General features: G+C 44.0%; 1 protein-coding gene across 7 annotated transcripts in view; it reads right to left on the bottom strand.

Moving 5' to 3' along the window:
• The window catches only part of RASGEF1C (RasGEF domain family member 1C), a 71,601-nt gene that overhangs the window by 12,905 nt on the left and 36,954 nt on the right, over positions 1-21,742 (bottom strand). For 6 of the 7 annotated variants that reach the window (XM_058422499.1, XM_058422501.1, XM_040078434.2 and 3 more), the window contains 9 exons: positions 17,315-17,497; positions 15,561-15,683; positions 12,934-13,071; positions 8,393-8,605; positions 6,242-6,316; positions 2,825-2,920; positions 1,629-1,731; positions 1,449-1,528; positions 704-799 (listed from right to left, as the gene is read on the bottom strand). In XM_058422499.1, the coding sequence (XP_058278482.1) occupies positions 704-799; positions 1,449-1,528; positions 1,629-1,731; positions 2,825-2,920; positions 6,242-6,316; positions 8,393-8,605; positions 12,934-13,071; positions 15,561-15,683; positions 17,315-17,491 (1,101 nt within the window). In that variant the 5' untranslated portion in view covers positions 17,492-17,497. Of the gene's footprint in view, positions 1-703; positions 800-1,448; positions 1,529-1,628; positions 1,732-2,824; positions 2,921-6,241; positions 6,317-8,392; positions 8,606-12,933; positions 13,072-13,613; positions 13,717-15,560; positions 15,684-17,314; positions 17,498-21,742 lie in introns of those variants that run through there. The other variant, XM_040078435.1, reaches the window with a different exon arrangement.

Below are 21,742 nucleotides of genomic sequence, written 5' to 3'. Positions count from 1 at the left end.
GCATCAGTGACATCAGTCAGAAAGCTCCACATCTGCCATGAACACTGATAAAACACTTTAATTCTTGCTCACTGAGATGGCAGCAACAACCAAATGAAATGAAAATTCACAAGGACAGAATATCACCCCAAATTTGCTCCAATGGATTCAGACTAGACTCTTGCAGGACTTGTGGTAAATCATCTTTCCCTAATGTAAATCCAGGTAGTCTCCACTGCTGTGCCCTTTGCTCTCCATCTCACCTCACACATCACACAATAGAGGATTCTGTGCCAGAGCCTCGGGGCACAGTTGTAACAGGGCACAGCTCCACCTGCATCTACCAGGCTCATGCTCTGTCACCAAAATAAGTCATTTCAGTCTGGAATACCTGTTCTATCAGGTTTATCAATCTATATGTGAATTTTCTAGGGGTGTAGAGATGCTTTGCAACAAAGTCTTCCATGATATGTGTTCTGCCCTCTCTAACACTCCCAATGTCAAACAGCAAGTCCACAAAGATTTGCTCTGACCCTATCCAGACTCTTTCAATCACATTTTTTTTTTACATTTTACATTTCTGGTTGCATCTTAAAGCACACAGGCCTTGCACTGGTGACCCATGGAAGGGAGGAGAGCATCTGCATCAAGTGTTTGAGCCGGTGGCTCCCAGCAGAAGGGCACCCCACGCATGTGGTGATGCACGGGATGTGGTCACACTCACCTTCTCCCTGTTGCTGTGCGCGGTGAGGGACCTGTGGGCAGCTCCCCGCAGCGCTGTCCGGTAGTTGTAGAAGTTGCCAGTAGGGTCCATCTGGTGCTACAGGCACAAAACAACCCATGCTGGTTAGAAAGTAGCCTGGGCCCTCTAAAGACAATTTCACACTCAATTGTAGCAAACCATGAGAAGAGCAGAGCCTCCATCTTCAAGATGTACATCTTCAAAACCCGCATGCCTGCAGAACCTCATGCATCAAGGATGCAATTAGAGGTCTACAGCCCATGGCTGTTTATACCTTTGGTTTTTCTACTGACAGCTTACTGAGCTTTTACATAAAGAATTGCACATTCTATGTGTGCTAAATCGTGGAATCCTCAGTACAAAATACAGCCTTGGGTTTTCACTCAATCTCCAAGGTATAGGCTGGGAGCTTTACATTCAGCATTGTGTCTGTGGCTAAACAAAACACGCATCAGTGGAAGCACTGTGGCGTGCATATAGGTTCATACTTCGGGGTTTTTTAAATTCCTCTTGTTTATTTGAGTATTCTAAATTCCCTCTACATATAATCAGCTTTACACCCTCCTCACTTCACCTGGGATATTTCAGCTTAGAATCAGGCCCTCTGCCTATGAAATGTGTGTCCAGACATCTCACACCTGGTTAACAATGTAAAATTCCCAGACAAAAATATCTTGGACATAATTAAAGCAGTGCATCATGATTTATTTATTTATTTATTTATTACCTCGAGAATGAAAAATTTGGCTGTTTTCACTTTTGACCAAGTCTTCTTTAGCCTGGAAACTGGACTCATATTCATTCCAGCTATGAGTGAGAGAGAAAAAAACAGAGCCATTGATAAGAGCTGGGTTTCCTTTTTCATCTGTGACAGCTGATGGAAGACCCAGTTAGAAGCTGTACTTACAAATGATTGCCATCAGTGAATTAAAATTTCCTATGTTAAAGCACTCTCGGGCAACGTCAATGAAGAATTCGATGACTTGTGCTCGCTGTTTCTTTTTTGCAGGCTGTAAATTAAAATAAATGAGTATCTGTAATGAGCATATGCAGAATTGGAGGTCATCCTAAGCATTTGTTCCATGCATAGCTTGGCTTCATGCACAACTCGGGCCATCTGCTTTCAGTCACTGGCCCTAATTGTGCTCCAGCAATCCAGTGGGTGCTGGTGACTGGCAGCCTCTGAAATCAAAGCTTTCACTGCAGTGATACAGAAGAAATTCACAGCATTCCCAGCCCCAGTGACTGTCTCAGTGCTGGAACAAGCAGCCCAAGCAGCCCTGAAGCAGAGCCTCAGCTCCCTGCCGGCCTCCCTCGAGTCCGTGGGTTCCTCAGCACAGACTTTCCCAAGGGCAGGATTTCACACCCCTATAACAGCAGCATCTTTGTCCCAGAAAGAGCTTGTTTCATTGCACTAATCCCTTTCCTCTCCTCTGTCCCTTTAGCAATATGGCCAGGCCAAATGATAGCATTTTAAATATACATTTTAATTGGACCAGAATCACCCCATCTTTGCAAAAGATGACCTTCAGGTGGTAATTCTTATGTGTCACAGCCTATCCAGGCTCTTTAAACTATTATTATTCTTCCCTTCCATACCCATTTTCAAAGAGGAAAACATTAATTTCATTTTGATGGGACCAAGTTAAACTAAGTAAAACCACTACCAAGTTAAGAAACAACAGCCACAGCTACACTAATGGGCAGCAGGACAGAGAGCCACGCAGTGGGAATTCACACACACAGCAGATCTTTAGGATGACAGATAACAAATATGGCTCCACTAGAATCTTTGCTGGCAGAAATCTCACAGGATAACTCAAGGCATTTTTTCCTCTATTTTTCCCTGCAGGGTTCATTATTCCACACTGTGCTCCTGCCACATCATGAGAACAGAGCATTCCCCCGTGTGCCGCCGCCTCTGTTTTGCAATATGTTTGTCATTTATCAGGTCGCTTCTGCAAGTGCAACACTACTAAAACTTACCATCAGATGCTTAGCTGAGTCATAAGAAATAAATCCCCAGGACTTTTTTTATTAATATAAAATCTTGGAGTGGTATTTCAGGTATGTGGTAAAACACAGCACATACTTGTAACTTACCATGCAAATTTCTGTTGCTACGAGATAGCAGAGTCTATTGAACCATTTCACATAGGCCTCAAGGTTACTTGTCTTCTTCTGCTCATTGAAACAAGTCTGGGGGGAAAAAAAAGCACAGAAAGATATAACTGTTCCAGTCAGTGACCTGATCACTAAGATAAATACTGCACAAAGGTAATTACTTGCCGCATCTCTCTCATGCTCTTAGAAGACTGTGCATTTAAAGGCCCCTTTTAAAAATTCAGTGAGTGGCAGGTGGGGGTCTGGCTGGGTGTGTCACACTGCACAATTCACACTGGTGTCCAGAAAACAGCCCCATTTTGCCTGCAGCAAGTGTTCACTGAGAATCTGTACTGACCCTTGTTCACTGGGATATGAACAGCTGAGGCATTGCAGGATTCTGACATCAACAAGGACATGCAGACAAAGTAAGACAGGCACAGTCTTCTACAGCAGGCTCAGTTTGTGACTTTGATTCCAGGATTTCCTCCACCCCAGTAAATAAAACCACCCACAGCCCTTTTCTGGAGGGGAGAGACCAGAATTTAGTGAAGTGTACAAGAGAAAACATAGTTCTGATTGATTTTTTTAATGAAAAAAAACCCCACCACTATTTTCCTTAGTGAGTTTTCAGAAAAACAGGTTCTTAGCAACCAGCTCTGCCTGGATGGCTGTGCTTGAACAGGTCACTTACATGCCAGAGGCACTTCACTGATAAGAGCTGTTACAAGAAGCATATTTTTTACTTATTTATATAAAACTTAACAGAAGTTCCCATAACTGATACAGGTGAGCAGATACTTGGCTGAACCATTCCAGTTCCTTTGTCACCAACAGAAAATTTGACTTCAGAGGAGTGATAGGGCAGTTCACACAGCCTGAATATGTTGCTTGGGATTGTAAGAATTCAAGGGCTTTTCCCAGCTTTAAATTCTTAGACAGTCGATCTAGGACACTCAGCTCTCTAAATTTCAAGAGATTTGTCTGAACATTCAGTAACTTCCACTAGAGGGTACCAGAGAATACTGATTTTTGTTTTATTAGGATGATCGTTTCCCAGAGGTACCATAAACACATGCCACTAAGAGGAAAATCATAATGCATAAGCAAAGATCCATTAATGTCAAGGGGATCAGCCATATTATGCAAGGTAAACCAGTGCCTGAGAACCCCTTCAGAAATGTGGCTTAATATGATTCCCAAGGTAATTCAAAGTAAGAAAATATTCATCTGTGATTCTGGATACAGACATGTTTAGAAACAGAAATCACCATACCATGCTATGGAGGAGCAAAACCTAAAAGGACTGAAATTCTGAGCCACTTTATGAATAGACTACAAACACAATAAAAGCGTATTTTTAAAGCAGCTCAAAAGTAAATGTTAGCAAGAAGCATGTAAATATCAAAAATCCAAAGGAAACCCAAATCAGCCCCATTCTAACCATAGTGGCTGCTCTTCATGTGCTCTGTTTCTTGTTTCCTATTACAGTAAAAAGTACACAAAACTCAGGTTTTGTTCTGAAAACAGTATTTCCATCTCAGAACTGTTGTCCTGTGCCAGGGTGTAAGAGCCACAGTTAATAACGCAAAACTTGTGAAAAATGTGCAACAGTAAAGTTGAGACAGACTGCTTTTTAAAGGTTAAGCTTTATAAATGGCAGCAATATTTAGCACCTCCCAAGCATCTTCCATCTGCAGCTCTGAATGCTTGATAAACATTCATAAGTGAAGCCTTTTGAAGCCCTCACGCAAGAAAGATGTTTAATATTATCTCCAGCTGGAGAGAATTCAGACCTGAGCCAACTCCCTATGTTTGACAGAGATGTTCTTCGTGGGTCAGGGATATGACTCCACATAAGGTTTGTGCTACTTTGTCCAAAGATGTGACCAGAGAAGGGCAAAGGAGCTGGGGAAGGGTCTGGAGCACGAATCTGATGAGCAGCACCCCGGGGAGCTCAGCTTGGAGACGAAGAGTGGGGAACCTTCTTGCTCTCCACAGTTCCATGGAAGGAGGCTGTAGGGCAGGGGGTAGTTGGTCTCTTCTCCCAAGTAACAAGCAGCAGGACAAAAGGAAATGCCCTCAAGTTGTGCCAGAGGAGGTTTAGATTGGATATTAGGGAAAATTTCTTCACTGAAAGGGTAGTCAGGCATTGGAACAGGCTGCCCAGGAAAGTGGTGGAATCACCATCCCTGGAAGTGTTTAAAAAATATATGGATGAGACACCTGGAGACGTGGTTTAATAGTGGCCTTGGCAGTGTTGGGTTAAGGATTGGAGTCGATGATCTTGGAGGTCTTTTCCAACCTAAACTATTTTGTGATTCTGTGTGCAGTGCTCTCCCCCTGGGCTATATCTTGGCACAGAAGCTTTTCTAAATCAACCATGTAGAGCACGAAGAAAAACTCCAGAACACCCTCACTGTGATCAGCCTTGCTGACTTGAAGCCCAGGTGGCCAAAATCTCACTGTGGCTGGTTTGGTATCTTGTGTTTCTGACACACATTTGCTGCCTTGGGGTTCCTTTCGAAAGAATGTGATCAATGCCCAGAACACTTGGAACTCCATCTCTGTATATTTCCCTCATCCTGAAACAAACTGTAGAATCTCCACAAGTCCAAGAAGAGAAGGAAAGGGCCCAATGTTGCATGTTTCATCCATCCATCTATCTATGCATCCATCTTTTCACCATTACAAGCTATTTTGCTCTTTGTGCAGCGCTACAAACACAGGTCATCCTGATACCTTTGGCATCCAATGAGGAAATTCAGCCACTGATGTATGATCTCAGTGAGAACGCATACGCAAGTTCAGGGGAAGAATTTTCCACCCTTTCTTTCAGACATGTGAAATCTCTGACTTTCCAGCTAGGAAGCCTCTTTCCTTATTGAGGCACTCTCTGAAATGTTACTTCAAACCTCAGTGGAATCAGTGGAAAGACTCCAAGTGGCTTTCACAGCCTTTGGATGAAGCCCTGATCAGGCTCTGTTCCCTGTGGTGCTTTGGGTTAAAAGCCATTGTGTAGCGAGAGGAGTTGATTCATGACGCACTGACTCATTGCTGTGGTGTCTGGGCACACGCTGAGGCCATTACATCACATCCCGAGCCTTTAGTCCTTCAACAGAGCAGCAGACATTCCCTGGCTGTGCACAGCCACAAACATCTGTCCCAGTCAAAGCAGGTTGGGAGGAAGAAGCCTGAAAGCACATCAGGGTGGTGGCCAGTTTGTCACCAGGGAGGAATGGCAGTGACCTGCCGGCGTGAGCTCTGCCAACAGGTTCCCATCCCTGCCATGACAACACAGGTCACCAGCTGGCCTGGCCCAGGTCAGCTTGTGACTCAGGCCCTGCTCTTGGGGACATCATCACAACTGGACAAACTGTGGTCACAGGAGACACTTTGTATGTGGAGAAACCGTACCTTGGTGCCATCCAGAGGGTCCTTATGTACAAACGCCTGCACAAACTCCTCAGGTCCAATGTGACTTAGTCTTTCCTGTTGAGGGTAGGGGAGTGGGAAGAGAGAGGGAAAAATAAGAAAGCACCTCAGAATATCTTCTGTTCCTCTTGATAAAACATCATCATTTTCTGTCAGCTCTGAGTGGTGTCACTGAACTGGTAGACAGCCAACTAACCAGACATTAAAATTCATAATAACAATTAGAACTATGCCAGGAGAAAGATGAAAAAATTCGAATAAATACGTCTCATTACTGATAAGACACAGTGAGAGTCCCCTCCACTGCACTGGATGCACAGGGCTTCATCTGGGTGCCAGCAGACATCAATTCTGTTTGGTGCTCCCTCAGACCTGCTGTGGTCCAGCATCCCTCAAAATCCTTGTTTCCCAGCTGTAACAATGGCAGTAATGCTGCTCTCTGGTGTCCACAGCAATCCACTGCTCAGCTGCCCACACAGGGCTCTGCCCTGGCTCCCTGCCCACCGCCCCTCAGGTGCTGCCCCGGGCTCTGGGTCACTGGGTAAGGGAGGCACTGAGGATGCAACTGTCACATTAAAGGCTTTGCTTACACTGGAGAGTGTTCCAGGCACTAAACAAAACAAGAATAAATAAAGTATCATATCTCTCTCAGTAAAAGAGAGGCCACCTCCAGCAGCTCCTGAAAAAATGTGGCAGCTCCAACCACACCCTGACCTTCCTGCTAGGATTTTCATTCCCTTTAACATGTTTATTAGAAAAATACACATTTTCAGTAGGTTGTAGGTCACAAAGGTATTTCAGAGGAGGTATTTTGGAATTCCTATAGCCCAAACTTAGAATATTCAAGAAACAATAAAATAAATGGCAATTCTGCTCAAGGGAAAATTTTGTTTAGTCCTATGCTTTTTCTCTGGGCCTCTCACCTTAACAATGATAATTATATAGGGCTCTTATGGATCAATAACTGTTTTAAATAAGTATCTCATTAACAAATAAGCATCAGACAGTTTCAGTGCAGAGCACTTGATGTATTGGACATAGCAATGAAAGAGAAGGTAGAAAGACTTGATTACAGTACAGTGGAATTAAAATCTCTAGCTAGATCTGTTTTAAAATGGCAGTGATACCTCAGTTACAGGGAATTTTCCCTTGGAAGACAGCTGTAATGTGGAAGAGACAAAAAAACAAAAGCAAGAAAAAACTCCATGCAAAAGGACTTCTACTCTCTGGCTTAAGTTATATAAAGCAAAGAATGCCGAAGCTGCATGTTCTGAAAACTAATCATTCCACTTCTTGACAAATAGAATATAAATTATCTTCAGAAATCCAAAGGCTGATTTCCTAATACTCACTCCTATCCACAGTGCATTTCATGTTTTGTTTTTCCATCCTTCCCTGAAGGATGAGCAGAGTCCACAGGAGGACAGGCAGCAGGGCACCAGAGCAACAAGAGATCTGCAGATGGCAGCAATGTTTTACGTTCTTCTGTGCACATCCAGGAGGTCCATGGGGAGAACCTGACCCTGGGAGAAGGGTGTGCAGCACAACAGCACATCCAAGGTTTCAGCACTGCAATTCTTCACACAAGAGCCTGTTTGGGAGCAGACTGCAGCCCAGCACAGGGGGAACAGCAGGAATTTGTGGGGGTGGTATCCGCACGCTCTTATATGTCCATGCACAAAATCCCAAAGGGAAGAATGAAAGCCACATCAGACAACTCACATGCTTTGTGTATCTGGAGAAATGGATTTGAACTGTTAAAATTTCTTCCAAATTTAGAAAAGGGTTAATGATCAGGCATTTCAATGGCACCTGCAGAGCTTGTGGGGCTTTGAGCACCTTATAGAAGTGATATTCCTGGGACTTGACTTTGCTGGGATAGGATTCTCATTTCACAAATAAGCAAGCTGAAGTACAGTGACCTGCTCCAAGCTGCACAGGGACACTCTGATATATAATTTGTTTCCCAAGCATCTCTTAACCTGTCAAACCCTGCCTCCTGCTGCAGTGCTGATACAGCATGGGATGTGCTGCAGCAGTGCAGACATTTTTTGGTTATGTCTGGAATACTTAGCAGCTGATGGCTTAAAATAACATCTCTGGCTGCAAAAGCTGGGAACCATTCCCACTTACCAGCTCCACATGTGTCAGCTGCTGAGCCAGGGTGTAAGGGTCACTGCAGACACTCAGGATTTCTCTCTGAATTGATGGAGGTTTAGTTTTAAAGGCAACCAGCTTATCAGAGACAGCAGTACTGATCTTGACAATCCCTTCTTGCCCATGGCTGAGGGTTGCAAGCTTTTGATTCAGGGCTTGCAAAAGCTGATTCATCTTTTTCCAGTAAGCCTGGAGAGACAGAGAGAGAAACATAAGCCACTCAAAAAACTTGACATAGGAGTGGTTTTTTATGCTGAATTTTCCTTTCTGCAAAATACTCCTAAGCCAGCAACAGGTTACCATTTTATTTCCAACAAGCCTATTTCAGAATAACGAGTTGGCTTAATTACAGTTCTGTGCTCTGGACACAGACTGCAGTCAAGAGAAGAGGCAGGCAGGACTGGTGGGTTGGGCTGGCACTGATACTCCAGATTCCTGCCAACATCAGGTTCAAAGGAGAGGCAATGCTACAGCATGAGTTACTGCAGCTTCCTAGAGCACGGCAGCTTTTGGTACCTATCCTTCGTGTCAGCTACATTTTGGCTGAGAACTCGACCTGTTAATGCTGCCTTGTCAACTCTTCTTAGGAATAAGAAATGTTCCTAATGCTATTTTCTCCATCCTTTTGACCTGAATAAAGAAGCTCGAAGCTGCTTGCCACCCAGCTGGAGTGGCTGGAGCATTGTGTAGCTTTGAGTATTTACTATCCAAATGTTAATTTCTACTGAAGGAAGCTCATATTGTATTCCAAGCCCAGCCATGTGCTCAGCAGGATCATCATTACCAACTTCTCCAGGTGGTTCTCAGAGCTGGAGCAACTCTTTACAGAAAATGAGTGGAGTCTCTGGCCATGGAGGATGGGCAGAAAAAATTACTTTAACTCTTCATGACTGAGTGATGCAGACATCACAAAAATGAGAGAACAGAACCGGTGGATGGGTTCTAAGGACAAGGTGAATTGGAAATGTCCTTGGCTAGACTTTGGCTAGTCCTTTGTAGGCTGTGGATAGTTTTCAGTGTTAGGCATTGACAACATTCATGTTTTAAGTGTTAAGGAACCAGAAACCAGAGTCAGTGCTCTTCTCACCTGCACGGAATCCAGTCTGCACACTGGAGATAGGACCTCCTCCTATTTCACAATAAAGAATAACTTCTCACATCCACTCTGTCTTCATTACAGAGTAGGAAAGTCTGGAGACATTTAGAACGTCCCAGGTGCTTCAACTTTTGCCACAACACTTCATAATTTTGATGCAGCTTTTCTAACAAAAGATTTCACATTGCTCTCTTGGACTCACATTGCTTTCCTTTCACTTAAGGAAGATGCTCTCTCAAGCTGGGCTAGAACGTGTACCAGGTAAGCAGGATGTAGTCAGGCTTTTTTTTGTAAAATAGAGCTGTTAAGTCTGAATGAAGCAAGTACCCAGAAGGCAAGAGGGACATGTCTTGGAGAATAACAACACACAATGTATTTGGGATCAAATCCCAAAGGTGGAGTGAAAATTGACCGAGGAAAATAAAACCCCACTCTTTCAGTTTTTATCTGTTACTGATGTATATTAGCTCCAAGAAAGGCCTTCTTCATGTAAATCCTCATCTCAACAGATGGTCACACTTTTGATTTACAGACACTGTTCTGGACCCAAACTACTGACCACCATCTAAATATTTCTGTGGTTTACATCCAGGTGTGTTTGCAAATCTCAGCACAGCTCTGTGAACACAGTGTGATTTTTTTAGTGAAAACTCAAATAGTGACATACTTGGGATTTTGTGAACTTATTTTGTAAACGGGAAACTCAGGTTTTTGGGGGTGGGGGGACAGCACTGAAAGCCAAGCCTTCTAATGAATATAAAACATCTGGCTAAAAGACTTGGCTGGAAACCCAGCTCCTCTTTCTAAAAGGAGTTTGGATAAAAAATCTTGGACCAGCCACATCTATGCAGTATGAAATTCTTCATAGTTTGGATGAAAAGCCAAAAAGTCGCATAAAATTGCTTGAAAGACATGCATATTAGCCAGTCTTTCAATAAACCTTTATGGAGAGATCTAGTTTCACCTGGTTTTGCAGGGAATATGGCACAAAAAATAGATACAGACAACAGTAAACAAAGACTCAGGTAAGCCAACCACCTAATAAAGAATGAAAAAAGAAGAGACACTTAAAGGACACAAATTACACAGAAATCAGAGCTCTTAAAGAGACACACTGGAAATCAGTTGGGCGCACCCTTGCCTAGAAAGCTTTTCTGTGCACATAGGGAGAAAAATTAAAAAAAAAAAAAATTAAAAAAAATCCTGCTTTTGCCCTTCTAAAAGCTTTTCCTGCCTTCATTAAACTATATCCTCTAACTGAAAACAACATTGTTCATTACCTTCAACATGCTGGTAATTATCTTGCCACAAAGTGACCCCCCACCGTACAGGGGCTGCATGCTGGACTTTATCAACCAATTTCACTTCACTGCCACATTAACAGTCAAAAGAAGCACACTACTGTTTAATATTTAAAGAAAATGTTTCTTTCTTAACTAGGAAAGTTCCTCTGAAGACAGCAGGCCTCAGCAGGTGGCTTAGGAGCTCAAATTTTAATTAAAATTTCTAACTCTAAATGCAAATCACAGCACTTACTAAGAAATGCTTCTCAGCATGGACACCTCTATAAGCACATCACAGCCTTTAGAAAGTGGACTCTACAAAGGACAGGAGCAGACACTGCAGGGGAAAATCCTGCACTGACCTACATGGACTGCATGACATCACAAATCCTTCAGTCTTTAATTTCTGTGGTTCACAATGGGAACAAGTTTCTCCCAAAAAACTAACGGCCACCATCACACTTCTGTGCTGTCCCTTAAAAAAAGGAGATTTGCATTTGGAGGATATGAGGTGTTTCTTAAATTAATTATTGATTTTGCTCAGGCATAATCACTTGCAATTACAGTGCCTAGTAATATCTGAAAAACAGTGATTTGAAACTAATGTAGTCGGACGCCCCCCAGGGCACCCACAAGCATTTGTACACAGCTACGCACGCTCCAGAGCAAAGGTGTGCGGTGCTTGCTCAGGTTAGGAAAATAAACCACTGCTTTGCATGCAGAAAATTGATTTATAGCATTTATGATTCTTCACCAGGGCAACTACTGCTGTTAAAAAGCACACACTAAGTCCCTGCTCTCCACTCTTAGGTTCCTTCTTTCCAGTGGACACAATTCTGGTGGGTTTGTAAGAGTTTCCCTCATTTCTGATACTGAAGGGCTCCAAGGCATTTTTTGCCCTGGCTGGCCAGGAGCAAGTCCATTGCCTCTTTCCCTTGAGGGAATTCTACTACTCTGCTAAATGGAACTAAAGCCACTTGGCACTTTCTGAGTTTTTTTTGTTGCCTTCCCCTCCAGCACAGCTTCCCTGCCCTGCCCCTTCTCTCCCATGGGCTGCCCAGCCCAGCCAGTCAATGCATGCCAGCCTACAGCTCCCTGAAAGCGCCAGACACGCCAGCCCAGTCCAAGAGCAGCTGCTCCCATCTATGACATATTTCTTGTGCGTAGGAGAGCCCAATTTCATTTTTGTTGTGCTGCAGCCCTGCTAATTCCTTCTGTCCTCTTCTCTCTCTCATCCTCGTGGGTATGTTCTTGTTGTTCTACTGGAATGCACCTCTCTGTGGCTTGAGGCCAGGCCTTCATGTAGCCAGTGGAACTGAATTTTTCCACAACCCATGGCTAACCTAAAAGTAATTAGAGACTCTCTGTGTACTATTTGCTTATTATTTTCATGAACTTTGTGGTCTTTTTAATGTCTCCAAATTAATTCATGGGGTTCACCCAACTGAATCTGCAAGCAGGTCTCCCAGAGGCTCCATTCTCTGTGACCCACTGTGCCACACACAGAGCTCACGTATTGGAACACCAGGACATCCAGCCTGAGTCTGTGCTCAGCAGGCCACACACTGTCTTCTGCCACTTCCATGCTCCCAGACAAGCTACATGTCTACTAATATTAGTATTTTCTTTAAATATCAGAACTTGGGTCCAGAGAAGCTGCGAAAGCCCCCCCCTTGGAAGTGTTCAAGGCCAGGTTGGACAGGGCTTGGAGCAACCTGGGATAGAGGAAGGTGGCACTGCCCACGGCAGGGATGTGGAATGAGATGGTCTTTAAGGCCTCTTCCAGCCCAAAGCAGTCTGTGATTCTATGATTCTAACTTGGGAGATCACAGCTCTGCTGCTATTTGAATTGTCACCAGCACTTTCAGTCTGTGCTATTCCTTCTATAAAATGGCAATGTTGTTACCCTACAATTTGATGTGCAGGAGATAAATTCCAGTGCTCACTGCTCCAGGAGCACCCAAAGAGAGACGTGGCTTTCAGTGAAAATACTACAGGTTTTTACATTATTGGAGAACAAAACTCTGAGAGCATCCAGGAAGAGGCATGGAACAGAATGCAGAAAAGAGAAAAGGAGGAACCAAGCGGGAAAATGAATTTAACATATCAGCAGAACATCCCAAGCCAGGCATCCTCACCTCATCACATGGGGCTATCCTGTGAATCATGTCTTTCAGATGGCCAATCATCCGCTCTTCCTGAAAGTCATACGGGAATGTCTCTGTCCACTCTGTCAGCAACTGTAAGATTTTGGGTCCAAATTTTCTGATTCGAGCCTGAAATGCAAACCACTGAATGATGGACAGGGATTGAAACACGTTTACTCATTAAAGTCTCTCACTGTGTGTGTGTCAGTGAACGTGGGCCAGGTTTTCAAAGAAGGCATTTGTGTTGCACCTGCAAAACCTGCACACATGCATACAAAGACTGTAGTGCACAAATCATACATTTTGGCATGCGAAATGTACCAGAACTCAGGTGCACGCACAACTGCCTGTTTTACATGCAGATTTAAGTATTCTGCACATGCAATTGGCCTGTTTACGGTTGGATGGACATTTTGTTGGTGCAACCTTTGTACCTTTTTTAAAAACATATGGCCTTTCTGCTGATTTGAACCATTTGTTCTTCCCTTTTAGTACTTACAACCCTTCTATATTTTCATCCTTCTCTGAAAAACTGCAATGAATTTCTTGATCAGCAAAGAGGATTTTTGCTCCTTTGCTTTCTGGCTATATGAAAAAAATCGCTTAGTAACCAGTGGCAGATGTACAATGAAGAAAAGATGAACAAAGCAGCAGCACTTTTGTAACTTTACCTGGGCTGCTGGTAATGTTGTTCTCTTCCCACGTGAGCTCAAGGTCATGATGGGACGAGGACACTCAAATAGCACACAGCTGATGCCCACATCTGGTGGAGATTTATCTGAAGATGTGGCAGTGAAAATAGTTGGGATGGGGCAAGGAGGGAAATAGCACCACTGGTGCATTAGTGTTATCTCAAAAGACAGCCAGTGTGGCTGCTCCCAAAGCTTTCATCTTCCATTATGTGAAAAGGAAACAGTGTTAAACAACAAACTGCATTTTTATTTACAGAACACACAGACCGAAACAAACAGCCTTCTTCTGCATCCCCACGTACTGCAGCTAAAGTATACCCTGTAATCAGGAAAAATTATACTCTTAAGCTCCCCAGCTCTTTGTTTTTCAACCAAGGTGGTTAAAATGCATATTTCAGCTGTCCACCAACAACAGGTTTCAATGAACCACATCTCTAAAAATAACTGCTGTCAGCTAGCATTAAGCTCAGGCTCAAAGACCAGCAGGTGGCTGCTAAAGGGAAAGCTTTATTGGAAACTACAAAGGTCTGGGGAGACATTTGCTCCAGCTGTGTAAACTGCATTACGAATTGATGAAGAGGACTTTGTGCAAGTCACAGTACATGGGATGGGAGGTTGCTTGCGTACAAAGTTTCAAAATCAGCCTCACTCTCGGGAACACAAAATCAGCTGTGTCCCACCAACCCTGTGTTGCTATAAAACCCAGATGCACTTCAAGAAGATAAGAGGTCTTCATAGTAAGACAGTGTTTCTCATTTCTTGAAAGTTTAAAGAGTAGCAAAACTTTGCAATGCTCACGTTTAATCTTCCTGAACTTGTATCTGTCATAGAATTGGAGAACAGAACCTCACTCCTTAGAAAACTTGTTTTGCATGGTTCACCCCCCACAGATATTTCTATTAACACTGACTGGGTAACCCAAGTCTGGAATTGCTGAACATTCTGGAGAATGGCTCTCCACAGTGAAGGCAGAGCTCCTGTTACTCATGGAACCTGTTGCCTGTGCAAAAACAAGCACATGGTCAGATTTTGGTGATCCGGTATGTGATGCCAGACTCACAGTTTCAAAGCTGGAAAGTCTGATCCTGAAAACCATTTCAGAATTTTAGAGTTTCTGGAAATTTGCAATAAATGCACATTCCTACCCCCTCCACTGCTCTGAAGGTGCATCTCCTGCTCCAGATAATGTACTGACCAAGTGTTCATCAATGCAGCAAGGAGAGCTTGGGCAGAGTCCAGCACTGAACAGCATCCAGTGGGATCCAGCACCACTGCACTGTGTGTGGCACTGCCAGACATGTATTGCTATACACTACCGGTCTGCACAGTCCCTGGGGCAAAACGGGAGGAGTGCTGAGGCAGGAACAGCTTGGATTTTCTCATTCTGTTCACCTGCCAGGGCCCCACTGCTGCTCCTGCTCATTCCCGGTGCTCCACTGGTGCTGCTCTGCAGCAGAGAGGGCAGGGGAGTGGTGAGCACCTGCCCCCTGTTACAGGGTGCTCAAAGGGACGGGGAAGGCCAAGAGGAAATATTACTGGACCAGGAGCAAGAAAGGAAAGGGACAGAGACATTAAGTAAAAATGGGAGAGAGTGGTGTGTGGACATCTGCACTTGACAGTGTGTGAGGGTTACGTCCTACCTCCCCCCATCCTGCAGGCTTCACCAGAACCTTAAAGAAGTTAAGAGGGAAAGTCACCTGGGAAGACTGAGACAGGGGGAAAGGGAAAATTAGGAGATTTGAAGTGACTACTGCTTGAAGCATTGCTCTCAGACCAGGATGACGGATACCAGGATCTCAGTGGCAAATCCTTTATGAGGAAGCTTCATTCAGTCTAAAGAGAGGCAAGAGACACACAACAGAATGCCCCAGAATCCTCTATCCATTGAAAATATCTCACATTTTTCCGCTGTAAACATAAACGAACCTTGTCCAGCACGGGGTCATCCAGCCGCTGCTGCTCAATGCACTTGTGACAAACTCGGGACAAAAGCTCATGGGGTTCGATGAAGAGTCTGGAACTCAGCAGGAATGTAAAGATATAGGCTTTCTGCAGGAGAAAGACAAGTAGACCCACTGTAAGTAGCCACACAGTGGGTAATATTGGCTGTACAAACCCTGAATTTCACAGCTCTTTCATTTCTACTTGGCAAGACCTTTTTATCTAGAAGATGTAAAAATTCCTGACCCTGAATATGGAACTGGTTACACTGCAGGAGGCAGCAGCATCTCCTTCCTCCACAGAACCCACTCCCAGTCCTTGTTGCCTAAAACCTGGGCAAACATGCAGTGAATACAGAGTGCAGGAGCAAGCCCAGGTACAGGAGACAGCACAACCAGGTTGCTGGAGACAGTGAAGTTAAATGGGCAGGAATCTCTGTGTTGTACTGGGTTGGGAGTTGCAGATACCCCCAGGTCAGCCACATCTTGCTATCGCCCTGCAGATCTCACCCAGCCTGTTTTAAGCAATATTTCATTTATTCTATTAACTCCCCAAATTTAATTTCTATCAGCCAAGTCATATTATATGCAGTTCCACATCTGTGAAACAGGGGGAAGCAGGTCTGCTGGATAAATCCTTGGATTATTCAAATTATTCCAGCAGTGAATTTAAAATACATGCATGAAGTCTCAGTTGTTTGCATGCTGACCTCTCCTTGCATCCTTGCACCTGAATTATCTCCTTTCCCCCAGCCCTAGCCATGCTCCCAAGCAGCAGGTATAATATTACATATCACACATTGCCTAATGAAAATCTCACAGCCGGGTCTGCCCATTACCTATTTTTTATTGCCTTTCCATTCCCTTTTTTTTTTTTTTTTTTTTTTTTTTTTTAAAATTGAGATGCTTCTTTTTTACTTATTTTTACCCGATCAGAAACTGAGCTCTGGGTAATTTAAAACATGCTGCCTGCTCTGCATTGATAGCTTTCCCAGTCTCCTCAAGTACCCAGAAGTCAATGCTCCTCTGTGCTTTGAAATACAAGCCATGGAGATATATTAGCACTTAAAAGTCTTCCAGTCAAACTCTGTCTGAATTCCACTGAGGATGTGCAAAATTGGGTGAAGTCAATAGCTTGCAGGACCATAAACCTGCTGCCAGTTTAGATACTCACACTCTTGGTGAGGAAACACTTAATTTCCACTGATGGAGCAAGGTTTAGGATCGGGACTATGCTGTCTAGTGACTGCTAAGTTGTGAATACAACGCCAGGTAAATTATAAACCCACAAGAAGAAGCATCTCTGTTGTCACCAAGGGAATGCTCCGTACATACAGGCAAACCTGGATGACTTCAGCAGCCACTGAAATTCAGCTAATTCAATGCTGGTTCAGACTTGGGAGTTTTTTGCTTCAGTTTTCCTCTAAACCTCTCTGGGAAACGCTGCTATTTTTGAAATGTTCCAACTGTTACATCACTAATTCATCACTGCGACAGCTCCCCCTCTACCCTGTTCTCTTATTTAAAGGCAGTATCATCTTTGGGATCTGCTTTTTCATGGCAACACTTATAGAGCAGTGAAACAGCATTTAAAGCAATGCATCAATTTACCAAGCTTTAATTGTATGCAGCTTTTAAATGAGCCCTCTTAATACAAAATTTAACACATTTGCACTTTTGCATAAAGCACTGCCCCAATTCATCAAAATTAAACCATTTATTATACTGTGAATTGCTTACTTCAGGGTAGTAATCAGTGGTAGGTATCAGATGCTGGATTAGAGCATCCAGAGATGCTGAGGTAAGGTTTCCATCCTGGAAGATCAGCCCTCCTTGTTCGCCTTCTTTCGAAGTATGTAGATGAGGGCTGAAGCCACATGGGGTAAACATACTGGTAGAAGTCAGCGTTTGGGGCATGCCTTCCTGCAACACAGACAAGGACAACATCCATCAGATCCACAGCCACATCTGTCTTCTGGCTGATTTGAACAACACAGCCACTAAGGAGAACTTCCTGTTCACAAAATTAGCGTGATCCCTTCTTGATAACCTTCTCGTCTCTTTCATTGCTGGCACTGGCAGATCACGCCTGCAATGGGCAGAACACACAAAATGGGACATTTTGATTTATGCTTTTGGGCCAGAAAGTGATGGCAGCTACTTTGGGCTCTCCCCCAGTCAAGAGTGTCTGTGATGATTCCCTTTTCGCTGCCATCTCTGGTCAGGCCCACACAGGAGAGGAGAGATACTTGGGACTTGAACCTCAGCAGGACGAAGCAACAGGATGAAGCAGGATGAAGAAGTTTGTTTGAACCTCTGCCCTCCTGAGAATGAGGCAGGGAGAGTCTAGGGTGTGAGGGAGAGAAAAGGGGTGCCACCTAGAGCTTGCTTGGGAAGGACCTTGGAGAATGTCCTGTGGCTCCCATGGGATGACAGAAGTGTCAGAGTGGTTGAGGAGGTAGAAGCAGGAGCAGAAGTCAGCTGGGGGAGGATGGAAAAGTTAAGGGAGTTGGAGGAAGCAGAGAATGTGGGAGCTGATGAAGAGATTAAATAGCAAGGAAAAGAGAAATGAGGAAGAGTGAGAAGGCAGACACCTGAACTATATTTGGAGCCTGAAGTTAGTCAGTCCTAGATCTATACTTAGGTACTAAATAAATGTTTCAAAGAAATCCTGAGCACTCATCACCTTCACTAGAGCTGCTTAGTACTCAGCAGTTCCAAAAAGGAGGCCAGGCAGACTCTGAGCATAGCCCAGATTCAAATCCCTATTTCAGTTATCTGGGTTTTTCAGGTTGCATTCTAGGGTTTCAGCTTGATTTTGTGGTTTGCAATCAGCATTTAATATTCCTCCTGTTGAGCAAAGTTGTTTTGTTTTTGAATTGCTGCAGAGTAATGAGAGATTTTGCCCTGAGAGCTTTAAAGCATCTCCAGCTGCCTCTGAAATCCCCCCTGGAAGCTGCTCCTCTCTCAGCCAGAGGCAGCATTATAGGACATGGATGGGAAAGGAGCAGTGTGTGCTCCCTTGCAGGTCTGCAAACGCATCATCCAGAGCAAGGGACCCCTCTGTGACCTGACTGTTTGATTTTACCTCATAAAAGAGAGTATAGGAAAGAGATAAGAGAAGAGCACCAGAGCCAAGCAAGATGTGCACCCTGTGCCCTGCTGAGCCAGCACTGACCTCCCACGGCAGAAGGCCCAGGGCCATGGTGACAGCGTTGCCAGGGCTCAGGCATACACAGCCAGCAGACACACCTTGGGGTTTAACACATTCCTCTGCCCTTTTTGGTATTCTGTTCCCTCTGCTCTTCTGCCTCTTCACTATCCCACACAATTTCAAAAGCTGACCTATGGATTTGGCTTAGAATTTCAAGCCTGCCTTTCTCCTTCATGTATATCAGCAGCTGTACTGTGACCCCGACAATCAGCTCAGCTTCAGCTCCAGGTACAGCTTGTGCACACTCCTGCAAAAAAAACCCTCCCCTGCCCGGTACAACCCATCTACTCCCCCAGCTCAGAGCCACCCTGGGCCACCGAGGAGAAGGGAATCATTCCTGTGAGCCAGGCAGGGTGTGAAGCCCTGGGAGAGGCTGGGAGCTGAGTGCCAGCTCCGTGGGAGATCAGGCTTTACGAGCAAAACTTGGGTGACTTCATCCTTCAAAGGAGGGACCGTTCCCTGGAGCCAGCAGTTTGATCACTTATCTCCTGGGAGGCTCACACGGGCTGCCTCTGGGATTTGCAACCAACAAAAGGGAACCAAAACGTCAAACCTGACCAATTCCTACCTTGACTGGAAAATAAACTACGTGTTGGATTTTAGTTTAAAGACCAGAATCTGTAAATGCCATCCCAGCCAGGATGGAAGTTGAAGCATCTAGTTCTAATGAATGTGCAGATGTGCCTGTTAATAAAGCTCTGAGAGCAAGTAATTGCTGCTTTTTGTACTACATAGCTCAGAGTCTGTGTAGTAAATGGGAAGGACTGCCAAATCCCATTTGTTACTTCTAACACGCTCTGTGTTATGGCTTGTTTCTATGGCAATAATCCCAAGAAGGATTTCATGTCCACATAGATCAAGAAATAAATCTCACAGACATACAGCTGTCTAGATGAGGAGAAGAAAAAGTTAAAATAGCTGTGAACTTACAGGACACATCCTGGCTGCAGCATAGAACAGAACTCACTAGTAATGAATTATTCGGTGCAATCTCTCACTGTCAACGCCATTTTTATTATCAAATAGAAGCCATATAAACAGGATATTGCCTGAACTTTTGCATCTTATTAAATGAGAAATCTTGCTGAAATACATGGTAATGCTTTTTAAGAAAAAGTTACATTTTTTTAAAAAAGGAAATAAAACAGCTGTACAACTGTCACTGAGACATCTGTCTTGGGTATTGTCAAGAAAATAAATCTGACTTTTTTATTATGGAGTTCCTGGTGTAACCTCAAGCTTTCAGGCAAGGCCCTGAGGTGGTGCATGATTGCCACCTTACTTGCCACCAAAGAAGACCTGAAGGTTTTAACAGATGCCTTTTGCTCCCTTTTACGTTCCATTCACAGCAGGATGAGGCCAGCTGTACAAAGGATAAAAGCCTCTTGCACTACTAAGCTCACAAATAACATCAGTATTTGGCAGACATGAATTCGGGACAGGGACTTCTCTGTTCACACCACCTAATTTCTTTTTTTTGTTCATACATTTCTAGAGTTCTCTTTTCAAGAATACTAAATAAAACCAAGATCTTTCTTTGAAAGAGCCCAAATACACAGACAAGGTTCTGCTGTCAATCACTCACAGAGTACAGAAACAAGGGAAGCACTGAGGGTAAAGCAAACAAGCAAACAACCAAGGAGATTTGTCTTATTGAACTCTTTGGATGATGGAAAAGGCAGCATAGACAGGCAGAGCCTTCCCTGAAGAGCACAATGACAGGATGAGAGGCAGCGCTCCCAGGCTGCAGCAGAGAAATTCCAGCTGAAGAGAAAATCATCCCCTGAGCACTGTGTGAAATTGGAAGAGGGACCTGGAAAGGATGTTCAATTTCCATCCTGGGAGGTTTTCAAAACTCAACTAGACAAGACTCTCAGCAAACTGCAAGCCTTGCTTCATGTGGGAGCTTGGACTAATGAGTGCAAGCAGTCGCACCTGATCAGCTTCTCTGTGACTCTGACACACACATTTCCATTCAAAGTACTGCCCCATTTCTGAGATTTTCTTTTATAAACCCTGGCAGCTAAAACTTGAGTCCAGATTATTAGATACTTGTAAAGAAGCCCATCTTGGCATACAAAGTTTTTTACACTTTTCCTGGAAACAACAGCTCGAATGTAGTAAAAATTACTCAAAACCTCACTTGAAAACCTCTTGGACTTAACCTGAAGTCAATGAGATTTAAGCATGTGAACATTCAGCAGGTGCTTCCATGAACTTTCATCCAATTCAACACACAATGTTTTGCTGTTCCTCTCATTTTAGAAGCAAATCTGATGCCAATTTCAGTTGATAAATGGTGCTCTGGAGGAAGTGAGATCGTGAAATATTAGTGAAGGGCAAACTTCCACCCCCAGCATGCAAAATGACTGATGATACACTGTGTGTGGCTGCACACACACAGCATTTAAACTACCTCTGTGCTCTGAAGGGCTGAAACCAGGCGGTAGGAAAATGTTTCTGCACCAGCTAAAAAAAAAACAAAAAGAAAATCCAGGAGCAGACTCTTTCTTGGACTGCTCTCTGTTACACAGAACCTCCCATGTGGCAGAAGGCAGTGCAAGTGCCTCCTTCCTTGCCTACAGAAAAACAAGGTGATAAGTTGGAAACAAAGGCAGATTGGACCCAGCACTACCTGGAAAAAGGAACACCAAATGCTGCTGGGCTACGCTGGTAACAATTTGCATTAATTTTACCAAAATGTTATATCCACCAGCAGTGGCCAGAGCAATCAGCACCACCATTTTAAAAATGATGGCAACATGCACCCTTTTATCTTTCTCCACTGGCCAGCACCGCCCAGTATTTCAACACAATGATGGAAAGAGACACAGACGCTTCTCACTACAAATGATGCTGCAAACACAAAATACTCCAGGACTTGATTCATTGAGCTAAAGCATGGAGCCAAAGGATCACCAGTGCTTGGGAGAAAAGTTACCCACAAACTCTGT

Source organism: Hirundo rustica, chromosome 14 (assembly GCF_015227805.2).
Source record: "Hirundo rustica isolate bHirRus1 chromosome 14, bHirRus1.pri.v3, whole genome shotgun sequence".
Taxonomy (NCBI): domain Eukaryota; kingdom Metazoa; phylum Chordata; class Aves; order Passeriformes; family Hirundinidae; genus Hirundo; species Hirundo rustica.
Note: the sequence above shows the minus strand (reverse complement) of the source record. Positions and strands in the feature narration are given on the sequence as shown.